This window comes from Microcaecilia unicolor, chromosome 6 (genome assembly GCF_901765095.1).
Source record: "Microcaecilia unicolor chromosome 6, aMicUni1.1, whole genome shotgun sequence".
In the NCBI taxonomy this organism is placed as follows: domain Eukaryota; kingdom Metazoa; phylum Chordata; class Amphibia; order Gymnophiona; family Siphonopidae; genus Microcaecilia; species Microcaecilia unicolor.
In genome coordinates this window covers 285,662,688-285,688,594 of record NC_044036.1, presented here as the reverse complement: position 1 = coordinate 285,688,594, position 25,907 = coordinate 285,662,688, and the positions used below count along the sequence as shown (strand labels likewise).

The 25,907-nt window shown below is 45.5% G+C and overlaps 1 protein-coding gene across 3 annotated transcripts in view; it reads right to left on the bottom strand.

The window, feature by feature from the left end:
- SARDH (sarcosine dehydrogenase) overlaps positions 1-23,704 on the bottom strand; it is a 148,474-nt gene extending 124,770 nt beyond the window's left edge. For 2 of the 3 annotated variants that reach the window (XM_030207696.1, XM_030207698.1), the window contains exons 1-8: positions 23,597-23,704; positions 20,289-20,610; positions 17,998-18,176; positions 17,388-17,567; positions 16,524-16,647; positions 12,859-12,959; positions 11,043-11,147; positions 446-575 (exon numbers count right to left, since the gene is read on the bottom strand). In XM_030207696.1, coding sequence (XP_030063556.1) covers positions 446-575; positions 11,043-11,147; positions 12,859-12,959; positions 16,524-16,647; positions 17,388-17,567; positions 17,998-18,176; positions 20,289-20,604 — 1,135 coding nt within the window. In that variant the 5' untranslated portion in view covers positions 20,605-20,610; positions 23,597-23,704. Of the gene's footprint in view, positions 1-445; positions 576-11,042; positions 11,148-12,858; positions 12,960-16,523; positions 16,648-17,387; positions 17,568-17,997; positions 18,177-20,288; positions 20,614-23,596 lie in introns of all 3 variants that reach the window. The other variant, XM_030207697.1, reaches the window with a different exon arrangement.
- Positions 23,705-25,907: the final 2,203 nt, after the last annotated feature.

Sequence of the window (25,907 nt, the reverse complement as noted above, 5' to 3'; positions counted from 1 at the left end):
TCTCACAGGTCATTTACAATAATATTAACAAATCCAATGCAGGGGGGTCTACCCTTTAAGTGACTACAATTATTCCTTATCCTACAACACATTTCACTTGTTCCTCCACTCCTAATTGGTGATTGGTCTCCATGGATTGCCTTATAAGCACTACCCAAGTTTTTTTTTCTTACATTTGTACCCCGTGCTTTCCCACTCATAGCAGGCTCAATGCGGCTTACATATTATATACAGGTACTTATTTGTACCTGGGGCAATGGAGGGTTAAGTGACTTGCCCAGAGTCAAAAGGAGCTACCTGTGACTGCAGTGGGAATCGAACCCAGTTCCCCAGGACCAAAGTCCACTACTCTAACCACTAGGCCACTCCTCCACTCTGCCTATCCCTGTGCTTTGCAGAACATTAGGCCTAAAATTAAAAAAAATACAGCACAACCGTCTCCTACCTGGGCCACACACGGTCGACTTAATGCCTGTTTTCTCCAGCACTGGGACTCGGTTCACGGCCCCTTCGATGTGCTGTGTGAAAATATCCCAGTCCAGATCAAATAAGCCAAAGGAAAAGTCATCAGAAACCTGGAAAAGCACAAGGGGACATGCAGTGAAGAGGACAGAAGTGTTTTAGGACAGGAGACCTCACTGCATACCTTTATATGAGGGTCATAAGTAAAAGCCAGATGTAGTGAATGATTTTTTTTTCCCATTGTGTGTTGTACACCATAATCTAAGTCATACACTAAATCTAACTTTGAAAACAAAAAGAGCGGAAGAAAACCAAAATAGACCAGATCCACACCACAAAAGAGTAAGAGCTCTTACTCTTTTGTGGTGTGGATCTGGTCTATTTTGGTTTTCTTCCGCTCTTTTTGTTTTCTATGTGCTTTCTGCGGGAGACTTGGACCTTCATTTTGTTGGTTTGACTAAATCTAACTTTGTCAGGATGGGGGAATACCTTAAGGAGTTGTTAGCTGGATGGGAACATCAGAGAGAAGTAAAAAAGCAGTGGGTACAACTGAAAGCAAGAGGAAAAGACAATTGCTTTGGATCTCAAAAGCAGTAGCTGAAAAGGTAAGGAAAAACAGGTTAGACTTCATAAAGTACAAGAGTTTGCAGAAAGAGGAAGACAGGCAACAATACCTAAAAAAGCTAAAAGATGTTGGAACAGTAGTCAGGAAAGCAAAGATGCACTTGGAATAAAAAAAAACTGCCAATAAGATAAAATGGGGGAGACACGTCATTTTTTTTTTTTTTAGATATGCTAGTGATAGGAAGAAGTGCAGAAGTGGCACTGCTAAGCTCAAGATTGAAGTGGAGAAATATGTAGAAGCTGATAAGGATAAAGAGGATTGCTTAAGGAGAAATTAGATCTTATCTGCTAATTTTATTTCCTTTAGGCTTTCCAGAACAGTCAAGATGCTTGGGTTATGCACGCCTACCAGCAGACGGAGACTGAGAACACAGACTATGCATACAACCCCTGTGTAGTTGCCATAAGCTCCACCACCTCCAAAGATGTTCCTCTGCATTGCAACCCCAATCAGAGTTTGTTTCGTTGTTTCTTTTCTGCCCCTATTATGCCTTTTTTTAACACCTAAAACCACAACAACAGAATTGAATACCATAAAACATGCAAGAACAGACAACCATCGAGCAAAAGCAAACTCCAAAACACTATCTGCCAACACACACGCCAACCCAAAGTTGTTTTCATTCTCTCCTAAAACCTGGGTGGGACCTTGCATCCAGACTGGTCAAGATACTTTGGAAGTACTAAAGCAGTATACTCAAGGGTGGGACCCTCTGAGCCCAGAAACGAACACACTGGTGCCAAAAGCCGCGTCCCTAGATGCCTGCATGTCGACATGGTAATGCTTCACAAAGGAACGCAAAGAAAACCACATTACTACTCTACAGATATCCTGAGGCAAAATCAAACTACTCTCTGCCCAAGAAGAAGCCACACCACTAGTTGAATGAACCTTGAAGATAGAAGGAACCACACACCCCTTAAGGAGATAAGTGGAGACAATCACTTCTTTCATCCATCTTACAATGGAAGCCTTTCGATGCTGTTGCTCCTTTGTTGGACCATCAAACAGCACAAACAGATGATCCTACCTATGAGACTCCCCTGTGCAATGAAAGTACTCCAGCAATGCCCATCTAACATCCAAATGAGCCAAACGTCACTGTTCTTTATCACCTGAAACATTCCCCAAAACAGGGAGTGAAATAGACTGATTCACATGAAATGCCAACACAACGTTAAGCACGAAGAAGGGAACCGTCCGTAAAGTGACTGTCTCTTCAGAAATCTGCAAGAATGGAGTCCAGAAGGACAAGGCTCTGAAAAAATATGCACCAAAGAGATAGCAACTAAGAAAACTGTCTTTAATGTCAAGCCCTTCAGGTTTGAGGAAGCTAGAGGCTCAAAAGGTGAGGACACCAACACCTCCAAAACCATATTCAGGTCCCAAGGAGGTACCAAAGGATGCCATGGAGGCTGTGTAAGCTTTACCCCCTGAAGAAAATGAACCATATCTGGAATGGACACCACAGACTTACCCTCAATCATCCCCTGGAAACAGGCCAAGACTGCCAGCTATACCTTAATGGAGTGACAAGGCCAAACCCTTATCCACACCCTCCTGGAGAAACTCCAGAATCTGGCGCCACAGAAGCCCTGAATGGTCCGTAGCCCCTCTCCTGACATCAGGCCTCAAAAACACACCAGACAAGCACATAAGCCAGCAAAGTAGACCACTTATGAGACTGCAATGTATTAGAGATCACTTTAGTAGAAAAACCCTTCTTTTTCAGATGTGCCTTTTCAAGATTCATACCGTAAGCAAGAATGGAGACAGATCCAGCGTCACCACTGGCTCTTGCCGCGGTATGTCGGCCACCCCCTGAACTCAGTGGGTCACTGACCATCAGACACACCAGATTCCTGAGCCATCTGACTCAGACAATGGGCTCCCCAGCCTCCCAGGCTGCCATCCATCATCTCCACACAGGGGCCTCATGCCCTTCTCTAGATTTCTGTTCTGCAGCCATTGCTGCAGACTGCATCATGCCTCCCCCCTGAGAGGAATGAGCTCCTCCAAGGCATTGGTCTGCGGAGACAGGTACACTAGGAACGCCACCTGCAGGGGATGCATGTGAGCTCTGGCCCACTGGACCACCTTCAGGAAGGCTGCCATGCAACCCACATCCTGTGCCCGTATCGCCAGAAGCAAGCAAACCTGCTCCTGTAGCTTGAGAATGCACTGGGGAGGCAGAAAGACATGACGAAGAGAGTATCGAATTGAACTCCCAGAGTCTGTGAAGGAGAGAGGTGACTCTTAGCAAGATTGACTATCCAGCCCAGCTGCTCTAGAAACTAGACCACCCGAGCCATATTGCACTCACTTTTCTTAAAGGATTTCACCCAAATAAACCAATCTGGAGTCACTGTGTTGTTGTTTTTTTCCTCAATAAATCACAAACGGTCTGCAGCTGAAAGAGGAACCGGGCACTAGAGAATGACAGGGGGACAAAGTTTGTCCATGTTCCCATCTCCACAGGCCCTATCTTCATCCCTGCCCTATCTCTGTGGGCTCTATCCTCTGCAGAAGCCTCGAACACATGATTTTATATTTAAATCTTTGTATAAAAAGGAACAATATTCTGTGCAACTGTTGTTCATAAATCACAAATAGAAAACAATAATAATAATGACAAGCAAGAATAATAATAATGATGAACATTTATAATAACCCCCCACCACCACAACCCTCTACCCTTACAACCCCAACAACAGCTGACTTCTACTACCCTAAGAAACTATAATCCACCCCATTAAAATGTACAGGGGTACAAAATACAACCCTCTCTGTATGCCCTAGCAGAGAAGAAATATAGACTATGAAGCACTGTTTTGATTTTTTAATCTGTGGATGAAAAAGAAGTCATCAATAATCTCAGGATTCAGTCTAGTTCTCCTGTCTTCCACAGTACTTCCAGCAATAGAAAATGTCTTCTCAGAAGATGTGCTGGTAGTAAGAATTCACAAGATCCCCTGTGCAAATTTTGCCAGTTGTGGTCAGCACTTTTGCTTGTTTTTCCAAAAATGAAAACAGTGTTGTCTGCATCACTCGAACATAAGTAACTGTCCAATTCATTAACAGTCTAAAAAGTAGAGAATGACATGGGGACAAAGTTTGTCCCCATCCCCGCAGGCTCTGTACCCATCCTGTCCCTATGGGCTCTGTCCCCATCCTGTCCCCACGGGCTCTTTCCCCATCCTGTCCCCACGGTTACCACAGTGCACCGTCCTCGTGTCATTCTCTGCCAGGCACTCAAGGCAGCCAGCAACGCAGGAGCCGAGGCACACAAGGTCTCTCAGAAAGGAGAACCTGCCATGGGGGGAGGGACCCTGTCTTCCAGGTGTGAGATCCCCAGGGAAATTAAGTGGCCCCCAAAAACCAGCACCCCCCAGACTGCAAGAGGTAGAGACAAAGAACACACCACCACCAGGACCAAAGGACCATTACCAAACCCCCAGGGACCCCTTCCCAGGCCTACCAGACATCCACCATCTGCTGGGAGACTGTGAAATGCTGGCTGGCTGGCAACTGCACAGGGGCTATATACGGTGTTCAGAGTCAGTGTTCTCCATTTTCATTTGCAGGTAGGGGTACATAACCCAGTGTCTTCACCAATCTGGATGGCTGCTAAGGAACAAATATTTATGTTCTGTGTTCACTGATTAAGGGTTGAGAATAGGACCACAAAATAAATGCTAATAGGAATGGAGGTGTGGTAGACCTTGACTGATTTTCAAAAGACTGTGTTTATGAGGAGCTAGATAAAGTAACCCTATTGGCTTTGTCTACCTTTAGACAGAATACATACAAGGGTATTGAAGAAACTTAGGGAAGTTCTGGCAGCTCCGCTGTCTGACCTTGACCTTTTCAATACTTCTCTAGTCTGGAGTGGAACCAGAGACTGGAGAAGGATGGATGTGGTTTCTCTCTGCAAAAGCAGGAGGAGGTTGGGAAGTGCAGGCTGATTAGACCGAATTCTTTGGTGAGTAAATTAATAGATACATTAATTAAATAAACAGAAAAGCTTCTGAAGCAGAGAGAGGATAGTGAGGTTTACGGAATCCAGTGGGTTATAGGACCCAAAGCAGCATGGTTTGCTAGACAGACAATCTGATTAATTTCTTTGACTTGGTGACCAGACAGTTGAATCTAGGGAGAGCACTAGATGTGGTGTACTTAGACTTCAGTAAAACCTTTGACACAGTTCCACATAGGCAACTGATAAATAAACCGAGTGCCCTTGGTATGTGCCCTAAAAAGGCTGGTGAGTTGAAAGTTGTGGTAAATGGATTTTACTCTGAGGAACAGGATACTACTATTAGTATGCCACAAGAATTGGTCCTTGTGAGCAATATCACAATACAGCTGTCTGGTAAGGTTTATCCTCTTTGCTGATGATACTAAATTATCTTTATTAAATTTCTTTTATACTGCTTATACCAACACAAAGTGCTTGTTCAAAGTGGTTTACATAAAAACATTCATAAAATAGTCAACATACTACATCTCAACACAGAAATTAACATGAAAGAAAGCCAGCACAGGTTAAGCCACATTTTAACTTCTTTTTAACTGTTTTCATTTGTTTTCCAACTTGAATTCTCTATATCCATTTTCCCGGGTGCTTCTCTCACCCGCCCTTTCACCCACCCCTTATTGAAGCTTACCCATATCCCACTTTGTGAATCCATTCACAATTTACATGTACACTTTGACTCAAAGCCAGCATTTAAACCCCATATTGACTCAGTTCATTCTTCTTTTTTAGCATTATACCAGCTTCGTTCAGTGATCATTTCCTTAGGGGCAATTCTATAAAGTGGCACCAAAATTAAAGTGCTGCAATGGGGTGTGCTTAGTGCCAATTCTACAACAGCACTAAGGCGTGCCTAACCCCTGATAAAATACTAGTGCAAAGCACCTTTGATGTGCTGAAACTTAGGCATGACCACTCATGTCAGGTCAATGACTGGCGTAAGTTCAAGTGCCAAAGTGTGCCATGCGGTGTGCACAACCGATAGTATTCTATAAGTTGAACTTGCCATATGGTGACACGCCCATTACATGCCCTCAGACAGCCCATGGCTACAACCAACTTGCAGTTATACGCTATGGAAGGGGCACACAATTTATAGAATAGGGGCAAGCACTTATGTGAATAACAGCCAATAAATGACACCAATTACATGCGTAAGTTCCGCTATTCTATAATCCTTGGTGCACAATTGGCACCTTATTTTAGACACAGATTTGCCTTTCATGTATTTTCTCATCTAGACTACTGCAACTCTCTTTATTGTGGTCTCCCTCAAGCATCTCCAACTCATTCAGTCCTCAGCCATTAAGGCCCAGATGCATCAACCAAACGTCAAAAAAGCAAAATCGTAAAAGCCATTACCGAATTTTAAAAAACGAACAATGCTCCAAAAAAAACAAGTCGCACAAGTTCGGTGTGGTATTGTAAAGAACCATGCATCAATCCCCGTCGGTAATCGGCTCCTAAAGCATGCGCAGAGCAGCCAAGCATTATGCTCTGCGCATGCCAGAAATGTCAACCTCCCCCCCCAAAAAAGAAAACAATACAAACACGTGGCTCCACGCTTCTCCGTTCACGAAATACAAAATGTTAAAAATCTAAACTTCTGCATCGCCAGGCCCCCCGCCCTTCCTGTCTCTCTCTTCTGCTACTGTCGGTAATGCTCCGCCTCCTGCCATCCTCCGCCTCCAGCCCCGCCCCCTGAGTTCATCGCTGCCGCTCCCCACCTCCACCGGACCCCCCCTCTGCCATAATGGCCGGAGCAGCGCCTCTCACCTGTGTGATAACTGACGTCAGAGGAGGGCGAGCACAGGAAGAAGGAGAGAGACGTCGGAGGAGACAGAAGCGATCGAGAACAGCTGATCCAACCCGTGCAGCGCCTTTACACACAGGTGAGAGGCGCTGCACCGGCCATTATGGCAGAGGGGGGGGGTCCGGTGGAGGGAGGGAGCGGCGGCGACAAACTCAGGGGGGCAGGGCCGGAGGCGGAGGATGGCGGGAGGCGGAGCATTGCCGACAGTAGCAGAAGAGAGAGACAGGAAGGGCAGGGGGGGCCTGGCGATGCAGAAGTTTAGATTTTTAACATTTTGTATTTCATGAAAGGAGAAGCAGGGAGCAGCAGCGATCTCGGGCGGGGGGGGGGGGGGGGGGGGAGGGCAAGGCCGTCCACACAGGACGCTCCTGATGAGCGCCTTTGCCCCCTCCCGATCCTTTGTTAATGTTTGTGGAGACATTTTTTTATGCAGGGGAAAGCAGGGAGCTCACTTTTCTTTTTAAACTACTACTACACATGATTTTTATGGTGCAGGGGGCAGCGGGGAGATGACAGCTCAGGCCTTAACGACAGGTCTGAGCTGACGTTAAATTTCTGACGGTAAATGATTCGTTGCATCGTCGGTATGGTTAGTGCATTCTGAATTGACCACATTTCAATGGTAGTTTCTCGTTTGCATTCCGTTTTCGTTAGCTGCTAGCCTTGTCGGAAAATGTCCTTTAATGCATGCTACGGTTTAAAATTTCCTCGTTAAAGGGTCGTTAAAGTTTTGTGCATCTGGGCCTAAATTACTCCACAATGCTCGTCACTTTGATCATGTGACTCTGCTCTCTCTCTCTAAACATTAGCTATCAATTGTCACTTGGCTTAAATTCAAAATCATTATACAAGTTTATCAGGGACTACCACCTGGTACTTCACACCTCCTCGCTAACCTGTTTATACTTACAACCCACCCCGTGTACCGTGCTCCTCTCCGCAAGCACTGCTCTCTCTTCCCCCTCCTCATGGCTTCACCTTGAGATTGCTTGTGATTCTGTCTTTTCTTACCTTGGCCCACACCTCAGGTACTCACTTCCACTTGACCAGTCTACCCCAAGTTTAAAAAATACCAAAAGTTAGCTTTTTCCACTTATCTAAGAATCCAGTAAAACCTATTCAATTTCCTTTGCCTTTTCACCTCCCTCCATTTGTGTTATATTTAACTTGCTTTTTCATCCTCCCTCTACCTTTTTCTCTCCTTCCTACCTGCTATTCACCCCTATTTTGATCCTTTGTCTCTCTGCTCTCTTAGTCTCTTCTTTTCCACACTCAAAAATTGTTGTAAACCACTGAGCAGAATCTTAGGTGTAACTGATGGTGTATTAAACCAATGAAACAAAATTAAATAAATAATAAATTCCAAATGGGTCACTTAGGGGTCCTTTTACTAAGGCGTGGTAGGCCTAATATGAGCCTTCCGTGCAGTAAAAGGGCACTGTTGTGGGACACGCTGACTGAGGCGTCCACGGTAGTTTGGCCATCAGCACGTGCTACTCATATGGTAAAAAATACTTTTTATTTTTCGCTGCGGCAGGTGTGTCTAGGGGTGGAGAGTAGGCATGCCTGTGCTAATTGGGTAGCGCGGGCACATTACCGTGCATTACCTGATTAGTGTGGGAGTAGCACAGGAGCCCTTACCACCTCCTAAACAGGTGGCAGTAAGGTCTCTCAGCGGTAATGGCCATGCGCCAAAGAGGAAATTAGCGCATGGCCACAAAAAAAAAAAGCGGCCATTTTACTGTCGCACTAAAAGTGGCTATAGGACGTGGGAAACCGATATGATGACAGCAACGCTGGGCACGTTTTAGTGTCGCTTAGTAAAAGGGCCTCATCTGAGAAGAGCCACATTTTTACTACAATTTTTTTTTAAATTGCTTCTCAGTATTTTACAGCCCGAGTTCTCTAGGTAGCATATTCCACCAAGTAGGCACCATAATGGAGAACATCCTGCATCTCAACTTTCTCCTTTTATTTCCTTTATAGTAGGGACTTTCAACAAGGTAGTCTGACTCAATCTCAAAGTTCTTCCTGGAATATATCTTTGTAATCTAGCATGTAAACAACCAGCTTTAAAAGTCAACAGCATGAAGAGGGATCTAGCTAAGTTTGAAGAATGGTCTAGAATTTGCAGCTAAGATTTACTATTAAGAATTGTAGGATCATGCATTTGAGGCGCAAAACCTGAGGGAACAGTAAATTACAGGGGGTGAAATACTTCAGTGCATGAAAGTACAATCAGACTTGGGGATGATCTTAAGGTGGCCAAACAGGTAGAAAATGCAATGGCAAAAGCCAGAAGAATGTTTGGGTGTACAGGAGAATGCCAGCAGAAAAAAGGAGGCAATAGTGCCTCTGTACAAGTCTCATTTAGAGTACCAGGTACAGTTTGGGAGACCACACTTTCAAAAAGATATAAATAGGATGGAGTTGATCCAGAAGGCAGCTACGAAAATAGTGGTCTGTCATAAACCCCTGGATTCTATGCAGGTCGCCCAAAGTTGGGTGCCAGAATTTTCACACAGATTGCAACTTAATGAGGAAATGAGCACCAACTGACTGCTTAATTGGTGCTTGATTGAAGTTGCGTTGGATCTCCCCTGCACACTATTCTATAACTTAGCAACTAACCTTTCCCATGCAGAACCCAAAATGGGACATGGCCAAGGGAGGGGCATAGGTGAGTCATTGGCGTTCCCAAAAGTTAGGCACCAAATTAAAGAATAGTGCTATTCCACGCCTATCTTTGGGTGCTGGACTTATACCTGTTTCTATCAGGCGAAAGTCCAGCGCTCAAAGTTAGGAATGACCTCCGAGCTATGCCAGTATTCTACAAAGGTTGGGTGCCCTTTATAGAATAGGGGCTCAGCATGGATCTTTTTGGCACCTAGTTTTCAGTGTTATATATAGAATTCCCCCCAAAGTGTATGGAAACAGACTTCAAGACTACAGCATGCATACTTTGGAAGAAAGACAGAAGGGAGATATGATACAAACATTTAAATACTTTCATGGTATAAATGCTCAGGAGGCAAATCTCTTTCAACTGAAAAGAAACTCTGGAATGAAGGGGCATAGGCTGAAAATAAAAGGGGATAGACTCAGGAATAATCTAAGGAAATACTTATTTACCGAAAGGGTGATAGAGGCGTGGATCGGCCTCCTGGTGGAAGTGGTAGAGTTGAAGACTATCTGAATTCAAGAAAGCATGAGAAAAGCACGTAGGATCTATTATGGAGAGGAAGAGATAGTAGATGGTAATGAATGACATACTGGGTAGACTGTATATCCTTTATCTGCTGTCAATGTCTATGTTTCTATGTAAAAGAAACTGTCTCCTCAAGCTAGCAGTTCCTGGGTTTGCAGCAGAGCTACACAGGAGGGAGGGAATCCCAGCCAATGCATAAACCAATACATACTGGCTGGCTAATGGTAAACTCTTGTCCGATTCCAGGGTGGCCATCTGTCCAAACTTCTCTCAGAAGGGTGGCTATTTTGGATGATCTAGACAGGCAGAGGGATAAAAATATGGAGGAAAGCCCGGGATAGTAGTGAATGAAACTTCTGGTGCCTCACTTCCAGGTCCCAAATAAGCAAAAAAAGGGCACAAGACAACTACCCCAGAAATATGACAAGTGCCACAAAATCCTCAGTATATTCCATTTTCTGCTTCACATCAATGGGAAGATTTGGTTTTCAATGTGAACAGGTGTTCTAGTAAATTTCTAGCACATTTATAGTTTTGGTGGTCAGTCTTTATATTTTTGAAATTAATATCACTAAATTTTAATAATGCCTGGATTTGTAGACAATAAAGAACAATAATTATAAATCAGTACTTTGAGAAGGTTCTCGAAATCTGACTGATCTGTGTGGATTATTGTCTAAAATCTAAATGGCTGTTATTCTTAACTCGCTTTACCTCAGGTATCATTTTAGGAACCACTGATTGCACAAAGAAGTCGCTGACTTTTAAATAATTTCTTAATTCTAGAGACCTGAATGTAGCAACATAAGAAGAGCATTTCTTTCTTAATTAATATTTGGTCAATTTTTGAGCTGAAATTACATTTGCTCACATACAAGGGCAGTCCAGTCTTACTCACATCATCCCAGAAGACTGGATTTGATTCATATCCACCTACAGACAGGGCATCACCCTGGAGACGTAAGTATACTGAAGCATCATGGTCTCTAACGTTTGGCATGTTCTAGAAATATACAGGAAGAAACATCATCTCATTACTGGTGGACAGAAGGCAGGTACACTTAGTGAGTGGTACACAGTTAAAAGTTTCAATTCTTTGGTAGCAGTCTCAAGGTACAAATAAAATTAAATACAAAAAGAAAATGAATCAAATACAATCCTTTTCAGTTTTTATCTGGCCAGTGCTAAATTTTTCCACCTACTTTAAATATGAATCTGTATTTTACTACTACTACTATTTAGCATTTCTATAGCGCTACAAGGCATACACAGCGCTGCACAAACATAGAAGAAAGACAGTCCCTGCTCAAAGAGCTTACAATCTAATAGACAAAAAATAAATAAAGTAAGCAAATCAAATCAATTAATGTGAACGGGAAGGAAGAGAGGAGGGTAGGTGGAGGCGAGTGGTTACAAGTGGTTACGAGTCAAAAGCAATGTTAAAGAGGTGGGCTTTCAGTCTAGATTTAAAGGTGGCCAAGGATGAGGCAAGATGTAGGGGCTCAGGAAGTTTATTCCAGGCGTAGGGTGCAGCGAGACAGAAGGCGCGAAATCTGGAATTGGCAGTAGTGGAGAAGGGAACAGATAAGAAGGATTTATCCATGGAGCGGAGTGCACAGGAAGGGGTGTAAGGAAGGACGAGTGTGGAGAGATACTGGGGAGCAGCAGAGTGAGTACATTTATAGGTTAGGAGAAGAAGTTTGAACAGGATGCGAAAACAGATAGGGAGCCAGTGAAGGGTCTTGAGGAGAGGGGTAGTATGAGTAAAGCGACCCTGGTGGAAGACAAGACGGGCAGCAGAGTTTTGAACCGACTGGAGAGGGGAGAGGTGACTAAGTGGGAGGCCAGCAAGAAGCAGATTGCAGTAGTCTAAACGAGAGGTGACAAGGGTGTGGATGAGGGTTTTGGTAGAGTGCTCGGAAAGAAAGGGGCGGATTTTACGGATGTTGTAAAGAAAGAAACGACAGGGCTTGGCAATCTGCTGGATATGAGCAGAGAAGGAGAGAGAAGAGTCAAAGATGACCCCAAGGTTTTGAGCTGAGGAGACAGGGAGAATGAGAGAGCCATCAACAGAAACAGAAAACGTGGGGAGCGGGGAGGTGGGTTTGGGGGGGAAAATGAGAAGCTCGGTTTTGGTCATATTTAATTTCAGGTGGCGTTGAGACATCCAGACAGCAATGTCAGACAAGCACGCTGAAACTTTGGTTTGGATGCAAGGTGAGATATCAGGAGTAGAAAGGTAGATTTGGGAGTCATCAGCATAGAGATGGTAGGAAAAGCCATGGGATGAGATTAATGAACCAAGGGAAGAAGTGTAGATAGAAAAGAGGAGGGGACCAAGAACAGAACCCTGAGGTACGCCGACAGGCAGAGGGATAGAAGTAGAAGAGGATCCACCAGAGTGAACACTAAAGGTGTGGAGGGAGAGGAAGGAAGAGAACCAGGAAAGGACAGAGCCCTGGAATCCAATTTTCTCATCTGTTCTACACAGCTTATTTAAATGGCAAGGTATTTCACTGCATTTCCTCTCCCTTCTCCTGGCACCTGCCCCTTGCATGCAACAGGCCTAAAACTACTCTTGATACAATTCTCTCTCACTCTGCATCACCTCAGGCAAACATCCTGCCCACTGAGACACCATAGTCAACACTCCAAAAAACCTTCCCTGGATCAGTTACTAGAAAAACAGATTCCAGTTGAATCTAACTGCTAACCTGAATCCCTTCTATCCGTTCAGTGACCACATAGGCATGATGCATGGCAATCAGAGGCACATTTACTCCTGCCATCTGCCCCAGGGTTCTTGCCCAGGCACCTGTAAAGCAGAAGAAAGATATAAAGCATTCTAGGTGTCAAAAAATATCACACAACAAAGGCAATCTTAGTACCAACAGTCTCTGGGCACATCCAATAAACAAGTTGGTGCAGATGTGACAATTTGGCAGCCTCCAAAAGGGACCTCACCTTGTGCAGCCTTTGCCCATTTTGAGGATAATCTTCAAAGCCAGTGATTTATGTGCATTAGTGGCTTGTTATACATTGTATAGACTTTAAACATAAATGTCATTTCACATATTGCTTGCCACAGATAAAACTGAGGCTGGGCTCGGACTTACACACATACTTTTGGTTTTTCAAAAGTATACACAGATTTTCTTTAAATTTTGTGCATACTAAATAGCAGGGATAAATGTAGGGAATTTTTAGTGGGGTAATTTTCAGCAGAGATGGGGGTTGTTACTTTTTTAAAAGTACTTAAGTAAAACTAAAAGTAAAAGTACTGGCTTCAAAAAAGTCTTATGCAAAAAAATATACTCAAATAAAAGTGCAACTCTTAAGACTACTTTTTTTTTTAATTACAAAGTAAAAAGTATTCTTAACAAGTTGGGCCAATACTGTATTGTGATTATGAACATATCAGATTGTAAAATGTCTAGGTCTCTGTGGGTACAATGGAACATAAACATAATAAATGAAATTATAAATTTAAATTAATACCTTTTTAACAAGTTTGTTAAATTTATGAGAGGGTGGAAGGAGAAGGGCGTTTGTGTTTTACATTTTCAAATGACTGCTGCTATAAAACTTTTTAATCATTATATGCATACCATTTTTAAATGTACATTAATTTTACATTTGTAAATGTTTTGTCTTTTAATTTTAGAGTTTATGGACTCCTGATGCAGTGGAGAGACATTCATTCAAGAATCTGCAGGGATCATATGTACATATCAACTTGTAATCTGGGAGGGCACTGACTAGAGATTAGAGCAGCACTATAATGAAAAACCACACACTATTTCTGTATGCAGCAGAGACTAAGGAGACTGTCACTGTGTGCAGGTACACAAGGAAGGAGGGATGATGGGGCAGGGGTGTGCTGGCAAAGTTTTAACAGTGGGCTGTCTCTCCAGGCATAGCCAGCTCTGCAATTTTGGAGGGGGGAGGGCAACGCATGCCTTTCTCTCTCCCCCCCCCCCCCATCGTGTGGGCATCCTATGCATACCTTTGCTGGCAGGGATGCCTCCTTACCAGCCAATAAATGGACTGCCACCACTGCCCGCTGCTTGTTTCTGGCTCTGAGCAGCATGCTGGGACTTCTTTCACATGCAGAAGTTCCAGCCTGCTGCTCACAGCTGGAAACAAGGAGCGGGGTAGGGGGTGGGGGTGGGGGTGCAGCAGCAGTCTATTTATATGGCTGGTGGAGCTCAGCATCCCTGCCAGCAAAGTAAAGGAAAATTCAGGAGGGGGCCCATGCTCACATTTTGGGAGCCAGTTGGTAAAGTAGCCATGGTGGGGGGGGCCTACTTTAACAACCGGCTCCCAAAATTCTTAAAAACTTAACAAACGGTTCTCATGAGCCTGTGAGAGCCCGCTCCAGCACACCAACGGATGGGGGGGGGGGGGGGGGGAGGCAATCAGTGTAGTCACTAAAGCATTTCCCCAACAGGCAGAATGTGGACGTGGAGCATCACCACCATGCTAGGCTTCCACGCAGGAAACTCCAGCAAGAAAGAGGACTAGGAATGGGAAAGGGAAACCCTATTCAAGAGAACAATATGGCAAGCCACTGGTTCACACAGCTTTCCCTCCCCCCCCCCTGCAACCCTAAAGAGGTTAGACAAGCCAGGGAGTGGCACCTGCAAATATCCAAGTCTCTGTCTGTTCAGTGGTGGGCTGATTGCTTAGTTTGCTGTAGCAAAAAATAATACACCTAACCTGGTACTGCTGCAGAGTGTAGCGCAGACACAGAGCTAGCAGACTACAAGTTAGCAGCTGTGACTAATGCTATCATCATCACAGGCAGCGGGTGAGCAGCATACTACCTCCTGGCAGCACATGGAAGTCTCTGGAAAATTTGCTCAACTGCAAATGGAGGTCCCAACATACACGCGCCAAGTTAGGTGACCTCTGATGCTGCTGGTTGTGCATGTGTCAAGCAGTGTGAGCCTGCATCAGCCTGGGCAGAAAGGACTTAGTTCCAGGGAGGCTTTCCTTGCAGACTGATTGCAGTCTTGCAGAGCAGTGCCAGCCCATCTTTGGTAAGGAGCTGCACCAGGTCCTGCGGTCCTGGCACCTGGAGATAAGTGAGCAGAATTAATGGAAGGGCTATGGGCAACTTGGTCAGGCTGCAGGAGCAGGACTTCGCTGAACACGTACATGTGACCATTTCAGCACATTACTGCTCCCTCAAGAGATTCCTTGCTTCAATGAGCGCAGCCGCACTAGTCTGGTGCTAGAGGAGGAGGAGTAGGCAGCTTGGGCCACCTCGGAGGACTCTGGGTAGATGAGAGGCTGACGGTACACTACCATGCCCAATCATACTTGAGGGGGGTGGGACTACGGTTTTCAAGTGATGTCAGACGCTGGCTTGCATCTGATTGGCCCTGGACTTCCAATCCCAGCTCAGCTGTTGTTGGGACTGGAAGTTCAGGCCCAATAAGCTGCAAACCAGGTCTGATATCACCTGTAGAAGAGGAGAAGCAGAGGTATGGAAAACACTTTTTTTTTTAATACTTTCTAAACTTGTACTTCATTACTAAGTAGAAAAGAACAGCTTACTTGTAACGAATTACAAGTAAAATGTAACTTGTTAGAAGTAAAAGTACTGCCAATTGTACTTAAGCACTGTAATGAAGTACAAGGACTTTGTTACTACCCATTTCTGATTTTCAGAGGGAAAATACGCACCTATTATCCCTTTGAAAATGTATGTAGCTTATTCACATGTTGGTTGCACAAGTTAGGCAGCCTGTTATAGAATTACCTTCCCTCTGTGTCCACCAACCAGAGGAGCCACTGCAGTGGAATTTCCCTTTCTAGAGTGTCCTGTGTGTTAATAGTGTTCTGTAGAATACACCAGCAACTTAGCCTTTCCTCTCCTCCTTCCTTAGGATTGGTGGCTCTTCAACTGCTGAATTGAGTCATACAAGAATGCAAATCTAGTGCTCAGCGCAGCTCTTCTGTACGAATCTTAGTAACTCACTCTGAGAATGTTTTACAGTATCTTTTAGCGTTTCAGTCTTTCAACAAGTGAAATAAAAAAGTGCCAGCCAGGTTTAGGACAACCATTTCCACCTTCAAATTTAATAAATGCCCATAATGAGTTACTGAAAAATTTTATTTTGCTGCTGTGCCAGTAACACTACAAAGATAGGGCCACCTTGTGCAGGTACAGATAAAGCAGATTATTACTGAACTGTAAAACCACTAGCTTTAGGGAATGTGCAAAACAGAATGGACTTTTCTATTTGGAATATTCTACATACATCCAAATGATCCAGACTGACCACTGTCAGAGTGACAATGCTGGGATCAATGGATCGTTGGTCAGACCCAGCTTGGCAATTCTTATGCTCCTAAGGATGGCAACGCCCACCTGCACAGTTCACCACACAGGTCGCTTGGACAGTGCCATGTCTTGTCTCCACAGCCACAACCCTTTTCATGCCCAGGTCATCTGTCCTCACTTGTACACCAGTCACTGGACAGTTCTCGATTATCTGCCATGAAGAACTTGAATCATGAGTTAAGCAATATCAGCCAAAACAGGAGACATATCTCACGTCATTAATGACCAGCGGATAGGGCAGATAGCCAACTGCATGCTGTTCCCTGCCATCACCTGACTCAAAGCGAAAAAGAACTTAGGGGTCCTTTAACTGAGCAGTGGTAAGTGTTAGTGCGTGCTTACCACAGTTTAAAATGGCTTCCAATGCTCGACGTCCTGTGTTAAGTTACTAATCTGTGCAAATTACCCGCCTGCCAAGAAATATTTTTGCACGGAGGGGGACTGTCTGGGGGCAGAGAGCAGATGTTTTTATGCTAATCAGTTAGCACAGCTACATTACCACACGCTGATTAGCGCTGGATTACCACGTGAGCCCTTACCGTCCACAAAATAGCTGCAGTTAAGTGCTAACATGGTAATTCTTTTTAATGGCTGTGTGCCAACAGTGACATCAGTGAATGGCCATTAAGGAAAGAAAAAAAATGAAAATCAGCCATTTTACTGCTTCAGTAAAAACAGCCTTAGCACGCAGGAAAAACCCACTTAAGGGCATGCTAAGGCCACTTTATACTGCAGCTTAGTAAAAGGACCCCCTTAGAGAACTAATTGGTGAGACACACACTTCTGCTCTTAGAACAATATGTTGTTCATACATCAGACTTGTGCATCTTAGACAATTCCATATACTGCAGTCCAGTAGTGGAAGTTTTCCAACATGCACTTCTTGATTACCGTGGCGCCTCGTGCAGTGGCGGCCCTGGCAAGGGTAGTGCAGGTGCCTGCAGGATCCATGGTGCCATCTTTAGGAACATAGAGTGTGCCATAGAGGTCATCCACATTCATTAGGGGATACAGGTCCTTGGTTTCTGATGGAGACAGGACGTAGGACTCGACACCATACACCTTCCCGAGCTACAAAATGAATACAGGGATCGAAGAGAGCCAAGAAAAGATTAATGTGCTACATGGCAAGGCATCAGTTTTACGAAGTCAAAGAATTCCAGATGTTCAAATTACCAATTTGGTGCAGTGAACTGTCTCAAGAGGTAAAACTGCACGTGGCCAAACACAAGATTTGGGGTTCATTTCCCCGATTTGACTTTTGCTCTTAGGTTGGATGAGGTTATACAGTATCTCTGTTTTCTTCCAATACCTGGATATCTAGGCACTGATTTAGGACTACAGCATTTCAACTATTTTTGTACTTTTCTTGGCTTATGTAAAGATGTACATGTTTTTACTACTGAACATAGAGGTACCAGAGGTCAGCTATAATAATTCGATCACACAATGAATTTACAAAAATTAGGCCAAAAGAAAAACTGTTAGTAGTGGCACTCACAGACATGAGTCTCTTGTATTCATCTAGCCGCTGCTTGTTGGAGGCAATAAAGAGTCCTCCATTCTGAATCCAGCCTGTGTGAAGACCCGTTTCCTCCTGTAGGTCTCTGCTCACCACATTACGAGTGTGCGCCAACAGCTCCACTTCCACATCACTGGGCCGCAGCTGCCAAAGAAGGCCTGCAAGAAACCACAGGCGCACCATGAGATACTGGCCTGGCACCAAAGACATTGCTGGGGAAAGCAGAGATGTACAAGGATGTAACAAACTTGTCAATGGATAAGCTTTGCCTAAACAAAATCTTCTCCAACCAGCATCTCACCAGCATCTCACCAGGAAAGAGAAAGAAAGACAAAAAAAAAAAAAGAGATCATGCATCCTTAGGAAAGACACAGCTGACAACTGGACTAAATGTATGTCTGTGTTTAGAAGGATGCTTTAGAGCCATCACCACAGCTAAGAATGAGGTCAGACCCCTAGTCCTCTATAGAACATCCAAAAAGGTTTTAAATACTATGCCATGTCAACACTCCACCCAGTATTCAAAACAAAGGAGTTTAACCGGATAGGAGAGGCTCATACCCAGTTAAACTCTACTGACCTAACTTGACACACGATACTCAGCAATACCTAACCGGTTAGTGCCACTAAATATTGCTGCTAACCAGCCATCTCCTAACCAGTTAGGTTAGGGCAGGCCAGAGGCGGAGAACCTACTTAGCAGAGATTTTCAGTGCTACCCAGGAGTGTAGCTATGTGGGGGCATGAGTCCCTCAGATTTGGCCCTAGCCCCCCCCCCCCCCGCCACCGACCCTTTCGACCCCCACCCTTCCCACCGCCAACCCTCTTCCGCCGCTGCCGTCGGGTACCTGTGCAACCCCCACCAGCCGAAGTCCTCTTCAGCGCCGGTCTCCGGGCTGGTGTGTTGCTGCAGCTGATCTGGAAGGATTCTGTTTCTGTGTGAGTCGTTCTGATGTCCTGCACGTAGGAATGTGCAGGACATCAGGACGACTCACACAGAAACAGGATCCTTCCAGATAAGCTGCAGCAACACACCGGCCCGGAAGAGGACTTCGGCTGGCGGGGGTTGGAGACCCCCGCCAGCACAGGTACCCGGCGACGGCGGGGGAGGGTTGGCGGTGGCGGGAAGGGGGGGGTCAAAAGATGAGGGGCGCCAGGGTAGGGTCAAAAGTGGTGGTGGCGGCAGCGCTTCTGGGGGGGGGGGGGTCGGAGGTGCCGGGGGGGCTAAAATGTGCCCCCTCACCTCGGGCTCTGGACCCCCTCCCACCAAAGTCTGCCTACGCCCCTGGTGCTAACCAGATAAGTAACCACATAAAGTTAACCGGGCACCAGTCTAAATATTGGCTGATGCCCAGTTAACTTTCAGGCATCCCCGGCATTGAATATCCAGGGTCAGTCCAGCCTGTGGCTGTGAGCGGCTCAGACGCTGCCTACTGCCACAGCCTGCATGTCATGTTGAGCGTATTCAGCCAGCATAGGGACAGATCCTTAAAGCCCCTGATAAACTTGTCTAAGCCAGACTCCTGTGCAGTAATGACACCTAAACATCCAAAAACATCCAACTGCTTTCATCTGCTCCTTTGAGCTTCCTTCCTAAATCAGAACCAGCCTCTACTAGGGCTATAGTGTCATTAACAACTACCTCAGAATGTTCCTCCTATCCCTTCTTCCCACTCCCTAAATAAACATCTATAGTACCCAACAGTCCTTGGCCATGGGTCACAGACCACAGTTCACCGAGTCCCTTCCCAAAAGGCTGAGAAAGCTGCCTGCACAGTAAGGATAGTGGTATATTAAGGACATGAACTCTTTCATTATTGTCCTCTGTGAACATTACACTGCATCCGTAAAACCTAGATAACAAGTTTAGAATTCATATTGCCCCCCTCCCCCAAGAGTAGTATCCCAAAGACAGGGTGGAGGTCAGTCACTTAGCTCACTGGATTTAAGTCTATCTGAACCAGTGCATTTTTTCTAGTGAAAAAGGTGCTGGCACTCAAATGCCGGGGCACCCTTCAGGGGTGGGCTGATCACTGAGGGACCACACCACAACTGTCAGGCTCCCTGCAACCAGTCACAGAATCTATGGCAAGGCAGATTGTTGTGTAGAGTCTGAGCTATTTCATTAAAACTTGGGGACCATGGATCAATTTTAACAGACCATGGAAAAAGGTGCCGGTATTCAGTACCCCCTCAAAAAAAGCCCTGATCTGAACCATTATTCTCTTCTATCTCATGGACAGTCACAGATCCTTCCGGCTGCCTCTCACCTGCGGTGTGCCATGTTGTTCCCGATGTTAAACGATCTCTTTCCAGTAACAGAACATTAGACATTCCCATCTTAGCTAAATGATAGGTGGTCTGACAGCCCAAGCTGCCCCCGCCAATAATGACCACATCTGCAACTTTTGGGAGGGGTTTGCTTGGCCCTTTCTCCTGTGGCGTTTCTTCCTTGAGGGTTCTGGTATAAGGGACGCTCTTCTCGGTTGTTGGAGCTGCAGTGCTACTGAAGCAGCGGAGGCTTCGGCCAGAGAGACAATGCCTGCAGGAGGCAGTGCTTCGCATAGCAGTGCTCACAAACATCATACCAATCTGCTGAAAAGGAAAACAATATAAATCTGTCACCTCACTGTTTGATATCAAGTTTCATTAGAAATTTACTATCCCGCCAATCATGAGTGATCTCGGGCCCATATTTGGTAAAATTTATCTAACAGAGGTGATCGACTAAGTCAAATGCTGCCATGAGATCAGTAGGAGTGAATTTGAAACAGGACTATTAGGTATAGTAACTATGACTGTTGAAAAAAGCATTACAAAGAGTAGTAATTTTATCCCTAAAAGAGTCTGCAAGATCTTGACAGGAGGGGAGTACTGATGGATCGACAGAAGGGGGCTGGGAAGTAGTTCATATCAGCACTCTGCACAAATAAGTATAGCTTATTCTGGATTCTGTTTAGGTCGCCCAAATTTGGATGTGGATCTCAGATCCATATGTAAACCAGTCAATTAGGCACTAACAATTATTGGAGTTAACAAGCAATTATTTGGCAATAATTACAAGTTATGCATGGATCTGCCCTACGACCTATTCTATAACATGCGTGCCTAAATTTCATTGCACGCAACTCCAAAGGAGGCATGGGCAGGCCAGGGGTGTTCTCAGAATTTAGGTGCAATGTTATAAAATATCCTCATTTATGCACCTTACTGCCATTAGATGGTGTGAAGAAACAATGTGTTTTAAGCATGTAAAATGTATTGGATATTTTCCTGTATTGTTCTGAAGAGTATTTCTCCTGTTTGGCCAGCAGATGGTGTGTGTTTATGCTTAAAGCTGTTACAGTGGAATAACTTGTCATTCTTTATTTGGCACACAGATACTAGGAAGTGTGATGTAACCAGTTTTTATTTGAAACTTGACTGTTCTAGGCTCTGATTGGCCTGGAGTTTGAAATTATCCAGTAGGGCTAACTGTTTCTTCAGTCTTAGCCTGGAAGAAGAGGAAGACAAATCTCTTTGCTAAGGCTCTGTGAACAATTATATGTCCAAATCTTCCCAGGTACTGTTTAGCCAGTATGCAAATGTTTAGTTAGTGTTATAATTGATCCATATTTCAGTTACCTGTTATTGTATGCTAATTGCACATTTGTTTTGTTCATTGCTGCAGTGTGAGAACAAACATATTTGTTTGTTCGTTCTGCCTGTATGGACTGATAAAGAATCCTGGTGGTTTGTGTGTTGGGTCTGTAAGTGCTTTCTGGGAACTGTGGGACCACTGGGAGCGTGGCTCCAGTAATCTAGAAATCACTGGGGATAATTTGGGAGTGGGAGACTCACCCAGAGGCGGTTGTAACTCAGTTGGTGGGAGGAGTATGTTAGTGTACAGCACAAGCGGCAGGTGGACCCAAGCTGTGTAGGGATAGACCCTCTGAGTGGGCATGGGTGCCAGCTTTACATCAGCCTTTGGCAGGTCTAAGTGCTTGTGCCCAAAGTTAGGCATGAAATGCTCGCAAAATGGAAAGGGGTAGGGACTTGATATAAGTGACTTGCCCAAAATCACAAAGAGCTACAGTAGGAATCAAACCCAGTTCCCCAGGTTCTCAGGCCACTGCACTATTAGGCTACTTCTTGACTCCTTAGGCTAGTATAAAGGATGCTTTGAGTAAACATCCTTTACAGAATACTAACTTAGCGTGGATCATCCCTGCGCCTAACTTTGGCGCCATTTATTTAATCTAGTTCATACAGGCTAAATATCACTCCTGTATGGACAGTCTTTGGTTTTGTCCCTTTGCTATCCAGATCGTATCAGGGTGATCAGATGTATTTTCAGACCAATATCATCTGTGTAAACATATCTAGTAAACATACAAGATCCATAAAAATTTGACCTCTTAGATCCTAACCTACAAAACTTCTCTATTTAGGCCTGCCAAATAGGAAACCTACACTAAACAGATCATAGCAGTGGAGCTAAGTATATTATGGCCCTGATTTTATAAGTCACTAGTAAAAAAAAGCTCGCTTCTCACTGAAATGAAACGGGCGCTAGAAAGGTAATCACCTTCTAACATTAATGTTTTTAAGGCAAGTTCCAGCGTCCCCCCTCCCTCCCAATTCCAGGGTCCCCCCCCTCCCTCCCTTCTTCCCAGTTCCAGGGTCGTCGTCCCTGGAGGAAGTTACATGAAAATACTTTTAAAACAAATAGGAGGAAATATGTTTTCACTCAACGAATGGTTAAAGCTCTGGAACTCATTGCTGGAGGATGTGGTAACAGTGGTTTGCGTATCTAGGTTTAAAAAAGGTTTGCACAAATTCCTGGAGGAAAAGTCCATAATCTGCTATTGAGGCAGACACAGGAAGCAACTGCTTGCCCTGGGATTTGTAGTATAAAGTGTTGCCACAATTCGGGTTTCTGCCAGGTACATGTGACCTGGCTTGGCCACTGTTTGGAAAACAGGATACTGTGCTAGATGGAACATTGGTCTGACCCAGTATGGCTACTCTTATGTTCTTACGATCATATTACATTTTTATGTTCCTCGGGTCAGTACATTAAATAGGTTCCCTGAATAATAGATCACCATCACCAGAATACAGATATAGGGTTATCAATAGAAATCAAACAAAATAAAACATGGAAAAGAAAATAAGATGATACTTTTTTTATTGGACATAACTTAATACATTTCTTGATTAGCTTTCGAAGGTTGCCCTCCTTCGTCACATATAGGGTTAAAAACTGGATATAGCTTTTCAGAAAAGGCTGGTCCAGTCCTGATTTTATTCTACTGCATGCAGAGACTTTCGTCTAGCTTTTCTTAGGGAACTTAATTGGAAAAATAGAACAAATTGTTCTTGCATGTAATTGGGAACAAACAGGATTGAATCAGCCCATCCTGAAATCCTACAGCCAGTTAGCAACCCTAAAGCAGAAGCTAGTCTGTAAACCAGCCCATATCCAAACTTTATTAAAGTAGGCAACCAGTGCAAACTGTGAAAATAGATCTTGAAAAAATACAAGCAGTGCACTAGCTCACCCTATGATCCGGATTATTTATCTTCTGTCTCTTACCTGAGGAGCAAACGTCCACGTCCCAGTAAAAATTGCAAGCAGCTCTCAGTACTCCCACTTTCCAGGCCTGCCTGCCTGAGCACTGCCTGGCAGTGACTAACTAACTATAACCTAGCTTTGTTGTGGGGAGGAGGGAGGTGGCAGAAAGCTGTCGGCTGATTTGCTGGGAGTTCCTGGGGCGAGGAAGTGGGGCAGTGTTAAAGGCACAGTGCGATTGGGTAGTTTGTTAGAGTGCTGCAACTTTGTCAGTTTAAGACATTTTCTGCCTGTGGTCTGGATCTGCTTCACATATGAGGAACACATCCAGGAGTAAGAAATGTATTTTCCAGGATAGGATAAGGCCTTATAGGTTCTTTCAGCAGGAAGATGGCTGGATAAAGCAGTGTGATAAAGTGAAAAAAAAAACAAAAACCAAATAGGGAGTATGCAAAATATATAAAAAAGTAAATATCTCAAAAGCAAAATTTATCATTATTAGCTGTGTTGTTTCACCCCCTTATTTTTTAAATTGCTTTTGGGATATTTTCTTGTTTATATTTTTTTAAAATATTTTTGGGATAAAGCAGTGGCCAGGCCAATGATTACTTTTGGTACTCCCTTTCCAGATTAATCCTTTTGAAGGCCCTAAGCAAACAAACGGGTGTCTAAATCTCCATCATCTCCTCCATAGCATAACTATGTTTCTCCGTGGACAAGCAGGCTGCTTGTTCTCACGACTGGGTTGACATCCACGGCAGCCCCCACCAACCGGAACAAAAACTTCGCGCACACAGGGCACGCCCACCGCACATGCGCGGCCGTCTTCCCGCCCGTGCGCGACCATTCCCACTCAGTTTTTTTCGATTCCGCGCTGGAGAGAGACGTGTTATCGTCTCTCTCTTTGTCAGCCCCGAAAACCGGATCGCGGCCTAGCCGCGAGCTTTTTTCTTTTTTCGTGCGCGTTCGCGCTTCTTTTCTTTATTTTCTGTGTTAAAAAAAAAAAAAAGAAGTTGGTTTGTCCCCTGGTCGTCCTTAGCCGCGGGGGCGCCTCGTTGCGGCCCTGTGGCCGCGCGGTCGTTTCTTTTTCGGGTGTGCTTTTCACCGCCACCATCGACGACTTTGACTTCGCCAACGCAATTTTTCCGTCGATGTCCTCGAAGGTCCCGAGTGGATTCAAAAAGTGTGGTCGGCGCGGCCGGCAGATCTCGCAAACCAATACCCACGCTTGGTGCCTCCAGTGCCTTGGCCCGGAGCATAATACCAAGACGTGCACCTTGTGTCTCGGCTTGCGGAAGCGGACACAGGTGGCGAGGCAAGTTTGTCGGGACCGGCTTTTTGGAACTTGCACCGGCCCTTCGACATCGACGGCATCGGTGTCGACGGCCGGATCTTCGGTACCGGTACCGATGTCGGCGAAATCGGCACCGACGATGGCACCGACCCCAGGAGCACAGGTACCGTTGGTCCTCCGGACCACCGGTGAGGGTGAGCGACCACGCGGGCAGACGGCCCCGGCCATTCCCTCTACCCAGGGCCATCGGGACCGAACCCTGTCAGACCCGATCCCTCAAGGCCGGGGGGGGGGGTTCTATCTCCTCTTCATCTCTGCCACCGAGCGCCGATGATGGGCACCGAAAGAAGACTAAAAAACATCGTCATCGGTCGCCCACGGCGCATGGGACTACCAGTTCCGGCGCCTCCAGAGATGACTCGACGCCGAGGAAGCGGCAGTGCCGAGAGGAGCGTTCCCCCCTCGGTCGAAGAGGTGTCGCTGCGTCAGTCCATGGGTGCTTCGGTACCGTCTCCTGGACCCGAGCAGCTTCCGGCACCGGCACCCGCACCGGGCCCCCTGCCTTTCCCGACAGCGGGCCTTGATGAGTGCCTCCGAGCCATCCTTCCAGGGATTCTGGAAGGGCTGATGCGCCAGGCTTTGCCGGCACGGGGGGTGCTTGCGCCCCCGGCGCCGTTGATGGAGGCGACAGCGTGCTCTAGCCCGATGCCAAGGCCTCCGACACCGACGCCGCTTGCGGTGCCGGTGTCGACAGCCATGCAGGTGGAATCCCCGTCAACGTCAATGGAGGGAGCTTCATCCCCGCCGGCACGGGAGTCCACCGCTCGACGCCACCATCGAGGACATGGTTCCTCGCAGTCGAGACGAGCCCAGTTCAGGTCTGAGCTGCAAGAGCTCATGTCCGACACCGAGGAAGAGGCCTGTGGGGGGAGGAGGAGGACCCCAGATATTTCTCCTCAGAGGAGTCTGAGGGCCTTCCCTCCAACCCCACTCCTTCACCGGAGAGGAAGCTCTCGCCCCCTGAGAGCCCCTCCTTTGCCT